The sequence below is a fragment of the Cupressus sempervirens genome, chromosome 10 (genome assembly GCF_028749045.1).
Source record: "Cupressus sempervirens isolate cs-2001-9-10 chromosome 10, ASM2874904v1, whole genome shotgun sequence".
NCBI classification, from domain to species: domain Eukaryota; kingdom Viridiplantae; phylum Streptophyta; class Pinopsida; order Cupressales; family Cupressaceae; genus Cupressus; species Cupressus sempervirens.
Genome location: NC_143127.1, coordinates 894,563,574 through 894,570,403, shown reverse-complemented (window position 1 = coordinate 894,570,403; position 6,830 = coordinate 894,563,574). Strand labels below are relative to the sequence as shown.

Below are 6,830 nucleotides of genomic sequence, written 5' to 3'. Positions count from 1 at the left end.
CTATCTTCTATATAAATTGTAGTTGATCAATTTTCAAAAAATAAAAAATATTTTTTTCTGAAAATTTCAATGTTTAATCTTTATGATTGCATAGTTTGCAGTCGAAAACAACAAAACAATTAGAAAAAAATAGCTACCAACAAAAATAAATTTGACTTTGCTTTGTCTTTAGTACATTTTGAATGGACATTAGAAATTAACATGTCCCATAATCTTCTTTTGATCATACTATTGATAAGAATCAAAACAAAACAGATGTTTTCTTTATGCAGATGTAATCAGAACACAGGGGATGCTACGCTTGGGCAGCAATACAACATACTCATAGTTACCGCAATTTTAAGCTTTCATTGGCCACGTCTGTAATATGGAGTGGCTATTTTGGGGTTTGGCTGCTCTTGTTTTCTTTCTTCTCAAGATTGCAATAACGATATGGTGGAAACCTCTGCAATTGAAAAAGTACTTTGAAGCCCAAGGAATCAGGGGTCCTCCGTACAAGCTATTCCATGGAAATTCCACAGATATATCCAGAATGGTCGATGAGCAGAACTCCAAACCAATGCCCCTCTCACACGACATTGTCCCACGTATCCTTCCCCATCTTCATCGGTGGACCAAAACCTACGGTACACTTGTATTATGCAGATTTTTAAGCTGTTCTGTTAATTATATTACTGGAATTTCTGCTTGGTACAATCAATTGCTTTGCTGGGGTGTTGTTAAAACTTAGAATAGTGTTTGATTAAGAAGAATATGCAGGACTCTGAAGACCCCATTGATTAATAAGCTTCTTGTTACATGTGATATAATAGGTCAGGATTTTATTTTCTGGTTTGGATCAAATGTCAGGTTGGTTGTTCCCCAGCCTGAGCTTATTAAGGAGATACTGTCCACAAAATCTAACAAATTTCCAAAGCCTCCGAGTGATCCTCTTTCAAGACAACTGTTGGGCAACGGACTTGCGGAGTTGAAAGGTGAGAAATGGGCTCAGCACAGGAAAATCATCAATCCCGCTTTCAATATGGATCTCTTGAAGGTACGGCACTGAATCTCTCTCTATTTATGTCTTAAATTGGGACCAAAATGATCCAAATTAGAGATAAATTTCTGAAAATCTACATTAGGGTTGATTGTTGGGCCAATAAATAAAGATGGATGTACTTTGCATGTCAGTTATCTGGAAATTTTCATTAGGGTTGATTGTTGGGCCAATACCCAGTGAAGAAGGATAAAGCCCTCTTTCCAAAGAGCTCTTCATTGGACCTTTACCATTTGCAGAGAGCTAGAGTGATTGCCCTGATTGGGTCTAATATCCAGGTCATGTAGATCCGCAAGCATCCCATTACCAATTATTGCCCCATTAATATGTCTCCATTGCAAAATTTTACACCTGGGTTTTATAACAAAAATTATTTGTGCTGTTTTTAGATTCAACTGCCTAAGATTCTTTTGTATCAACATTTTGGAATGTAATCTGGATTAAAAAATCTCACAGTTCAATCCAGAAACAACACAGCTAATTTCACCACAGACTAGAGAAATTTAATGTCATATAACAGGAATTGTTGGGTTTTGAGGCTCGAGCCTGATTCTTATCTCTGCTGTAGTTAACAATCATTTTGAATTAGCATGCAATTAGTTCTAAGAAGCTTCCAGCCGTGAATGTTTTAGCCCACACTTAAGATGTCTAGTGGAATACGAAAACTCCCTTATAATTCAGATTCAAAACTCATAAGCCAGAGAGACTAACTGCATTCCGTACACAATTCATAACCTCACTTCAAATACAGCTTAAAGTCAAAGGTAAGTTTTACATTATCAATTGCAAAACGAAATCACTTATTTTCTCCATTAGATTTCAACTAACAATTGAAACAAACAAAATATATAATAAAATATTACGTCATGGCCTCTGATTCAAACTCGGCCCTGCACTCCCTCAGTTGTTCTCTTCTTCCCTCGCTCACCGTCTTTCCATCTTCTGAACACTCAATTCCTCTTTTCTTTCATTCCTCCTTCACTCCTTACAACCCCTTCAACTTCCTCCCTTCACTCCTTACAACCAGAATCTCTCATTTTTTTACTTCTCTTCCCCTTGTATTTAGCACCCTTTTGCTTTTAGACGTTTTAAATTCTACCGTTTCTTTTCTGGTATCAGTTTCATCTTATAACTGGCCAGCAGGATGCTCCTGCATCGGCAGATTCATAGAACTTCAGGCCGAATTTGTTTAAAAGAACTAAATTGCAACTCAGTTTCTTCGTCTGTGACGAAAAATTAAGCTAGTGAACCTTTAATGAAGAGTTATATCTCAGTGCAAAACCCTGGTCATTCTTTAGCAAGGGGAGACTTATGTGGTCTTAAGCGTAAGGTTGTAGTGTGTTTCAGCCAGTGAAAAACTACATGGTAGACTTTGTTGTTACATATAAATTTTTTATAATACTAATCTTGAGGGGAAGAAAAATTGATGCATAGCATGCCCTCAATCTCAAATACATAATCTTAAATATTAATATTATGAACTAATTTTTAAAATTATCTAAAATTATTCTAAAATTTGTATGGATGATTTCTTATTTCTTACTGTGAACCTCTAGAAATTACATTCAAATAATGCATAAATAAAATTAGGTTGATATGACAATGATAGGGACTGATAAAATCACCAAAAACACTGATGGAAACTGATCTAAGGCAGCAACCTCACATATGCGTTAAATTTGAAAGCAAACTAACAAAGTCTGCAATTCTAAACTTGGAGACTTTCACAAATAAACTTATATTGCTATGATAGCCATAGAAGCTGATAAAATCACAGAAAACTTTTGTTAATTTACCCATAGCATAAATCTCACGTAATATTTAAATTTGAATGCAAACTAATAGTGTCTGCAATTCTAAGCCTGCAGACTTCACAAAACACCTTCTATATTTTAATCCAACACCAAAATTACTTTCAAAAGAAACTGCAACATAAAAACCATTTGTAAAGCTGATTGCAACATTCAATCCTTCCTTCCATGTATTCAAATCAACAATTCTTGTATCAACCACACCTTCACACTTCAACTAATTTCTCATGTTCAACTTGCCGCCAAAGACCTAACTTCAAGCCAAAAAACTACCACTTTATTTTATTGGGCAAGCTGCAAAATAACTGTAGTTTCAGCATACTATGGGTTGAAACCATATTCCCAAACTCCACAACCACAATCTTAGCAAATTAAACTATATCACTCTTTTTTAATTGACTAGGATAGCTTTCTTCCTATAGAATCACAATATTATAGGTTAGAATGAATCCCCAAAACTCCATAACCATAAGTTTAGCAAATTAATTTTTTAAACCTTTTTCAACCTTACATACACAACCTCAGCAAATTAAAATTTATCACTTTCTTAATTGACATAGAAAAAATTTTCACAGTAGTTTTACCATACAGTTGGAGCCAACTCCCAAACCCCATAACCTCTACATTAAATTTTTATCACTCCTTTAATTGACAAGGATGACTTTTTCACTATAGGTACTCTTGCATATTTCAAATAGAAAGTTTAATTTATGATATAATTTTGTTTAATTTACTCTCTAATTGAGAGGAGACCTTGGTTCTGTTTATAACTTTAGATATCTTTTCTTAATTACTGTCCACTGGAGAGGAGACCTTGCTCTCTTGAATTCAGATGTTTTGACTGTTGTTTTTTTAATTAGCAATACTCTCCTGAACTCTTCAGACACATGATTGGAAAAAAAATTCTCTGTTAGAATCTATGCTGATTATTTTGAAGTACATCTCTATTATGATATTTATTTTCAGAATTTTATTGGAGAATATTTATATTTACCAGTAATTTAAGACTTCCTGTAATGGCAGGGTATGATTCCAACAATTGTGCAAAGCTGTACCTATATGTTGGATGATTGGAGAAAATTGATATTGTCAGGCGCATCGGAAATTGATGTCCAAAAGGAGCTCGACGAGCTCACAGCAGATGTTATTTCCCACACAGCATTTGGAAGCAGCTTTGCAGAGGGAAGGCATATCTTTGAAATGCAAACCAAACAGCTGATTCTTGTAATTGAAGCACTTCGCAGTGTTTATATTCCTGGTTTCAGGTGATAAATTTCAGCTTTTTGACAGTGCAATTGTCAATTGTAAATTCTGTCCTTTTTTCAAGTAAGAGGTTTCCCAATATTTGTCTCGCTATCACAGTGGAGACTAGAGAGTTGCATAGATTTTTCAGCTATATCATCAATCTCAAATGCCTTTGTCCTCCAAGAATCATGTGCATTTCATAGTATTCTTGTGCACTTTAAGAGATTTTTTTTCATATTCTGAAGTATGCAGAATCTATAACTTCTTTTGGTTTCTTACATTGGTATGTAACATCTGAGAGTGATTGCTCTCATCAGGTTTCTGCCTACTAAAAAGAATAGGCAACGTTGGGCTCTGGAGAAAGAAATAAGAAGATCCTTGAGACAAATTATAGATGCCAGGGAAAAAACCGCTATGACGCATAAAACAGGTAGCAATGGAACTGATCTGCTTGGTTTGATGATGTCTCAGAGCAAGGAGCAGGGGAGAGTCAGTGTGGAAATTAAAAGTAATGGCAGCCTGAGTATAGAGGAAATCATTGATGAATGTAAGACTTTCTACTTTGCTGGTCAGGAAACCACATCACTCCTTTTACAATGGTGTATAATATTGTTGGGCATACATCAAGATTGGCAAGAGCGAGCTCGCAGAGAGGTGTTAGAAGTATGTGGCAAAAACAATGATCCAGATGCAGAAAGCTTAAGTCGCCTCAAAATTGTAAGTAAAACCACAAAAGCTTTTTAAACTAATAAATTAAAGTAAGGGCCATTTGCTGGCTCTAGTAAACGTAAAAAAATGCAGAGACATATTTCAGATTTATTCATATTCTCATAGCAAAATTTATTCACAGAATATACTAGGAAGAAATGCCCAATTTAGTAACAAGCAATATCAATCATAGTTAAGCCAGGACTTAGATTTGGATTCAATTGTAGTATTTTGGAATGTTTTGCAGGTGGGAATGATAATAAATGAGGCATTGAGACTTTATCCACCTGTAGTAAGTATGATGCGAATGGCAAGTGAGCCAATGAAGCTTGGAAGACTCTCAATTCCTGCAGGCACTCAACTTTTGATTCCGATCATTGCAAATCACCATGACCCTGCTTTGTGGGGAGATGATGCCAAAGATTTCAATCCAGGGAGATTTAGTGAAGGAATTGCAAAGGCTGCAAAGCATCAAATGGCATTCATGCCCTTTGGTGCAGGTCCAAATATATGCGTCGGCCAAAATTTGGCACTGTTGGAAGCAAAAATAATTTTGGCCATGATTCTGCAAAAAGTTCATTTTGCCACTTCACCCTCTTATGCTCATGCTCCTATAGTTTTAGGCATTCTGAAACCTCAACATGGAGCTCAGATTATCGTCCGCATGGACTAATATCTGAGAATGACACTGCCTTGAAATTCGCCGCTTTATTCAAAGTTTAACCGCCATTATTACTGTATTTGCATAATATATTATAAATGGTCTTAAATGAATATTGATCAAATTAATCAATTTTGCTTTATTTTGAGTATTAAGATTTAGTTTTCACAATATTTATGGTAACTGTTTACGCAGAAACTTCAGTTCCTGCTCATGTTTTATGCTTCCATTTATGCAGCTACGACAATGGAAAATCTCCTCTCTTTATGCTTTGATGGATTCTATACTCTCTTCCAAAGCATTCGATCCCAGCAGTGGCAGTTTGCATGTGGAGTTCTGCTTTGCACCTTCCACTCGTATTTGCTTTACAATTGTCCAAATTTTTTTCAACAATACTATGTTGTTTCTACACTCCAGTCATTCTAATGAAACCTTATTTCTTTCGGGTGTTTAACAAACAATTCAAAGGCATTGTCTATGTTTTCACATTTTGCAAATATACTTGCTATTAGGTTGTTCACAACCCTAACGTCTAATTATCGGATTGTAGGATTTTAAGAGGTTTAGGCATTGCATTTGAAACATAGAATGGAACTTTGCAAAGTCTAGAAGCGAGATGCCAATTGAGACAAGACAAACATACTAAAAATGTTTCTGGTCTGTGCTAATCACAAGTCCACTTGTGTGCTCGTCCACTACAAGACTACTATTAACTTTTTTTTCATAAATTTTATAATAAATTTTCTTTATAAGAAATTATTTTAAAACAATTTAAAGTTTAGATTTTTTTCGATAAAGATTTTAAAAAATTGGAGAGGTTTATTTCTTCATATTTATTGGTAGACATAAACTATGTTCTCAAATTTAGTGGTCGAAGTTTACGCTCATGTGGTCGAATGAAATTTTAATTGTGTCTAGTTCTCTAAAAAATCAGTTCTTTTGATAAATAGTAAAATTAATCTTGAACTATATCGCAATATAGGAAAATATGAAGATAGTAAAAGGAATGCATTTTGAGCCACTTAGAAAAATTTGGAGAGTTCTCACAAATACATTTTGAGCCAATTAGAAAAATATGGGGAGGTCTCAGGAATATAGTTTGAACCAATTAACAAGCTCTTCCAAGAAACAAGAGTATGTTGAAGGTATGAGAACCCTATTTGGCAAATTCATTGATAAAGCATAATAAAAGAGACTAATTCATTGGTAAAGCATAATACAAGAGACGTAGTAATCCAAATTTATGATAGGAGATATCTGATTATTGCTGCAAGAGAGAATATTGCATGTGGAAACTCAAACACATACAATTTGGACTTGGAAAGACTGGTGCTTGATGTTTTGATTAATGTGGACCAAATAGAGG

General features: G+C 34.8%; 1 protein-coding gene across 1 annotated transcript; it reads left to right on the top strand.

Moving 5' to 3' along the window:
• The first annotated feature begins 266 nt into the window (after nucleotides 1-266).
• LOC149536878 (cytochrome P450 734A1-like) lies at nucleotides 267-5,619 on the top strand. The gene is made up of 5 exons (XM_089805407.1): nucleotides 267-626; nucleotides 813-1,036; nucleotides 3,874-4,115; nucleotides 4,413-4,812; nucleotides 5,051-5,619. The coding sequence occupies exons 1-5, from the start codon at nucleotides 368-370 to the stop codon at nucleotides 5,474-5,476; spliced, it is 1,551 nt and encodes a 516-aa protein (XP_089661533.1). The 5' UTR covers nucleotides 267-367; the 3' UTR covers nucleotides 5,477-5,619.
• The last annotated feature ends 1,211 nt before the right edge of the window (nucleotides 5,620-6,830 follow it).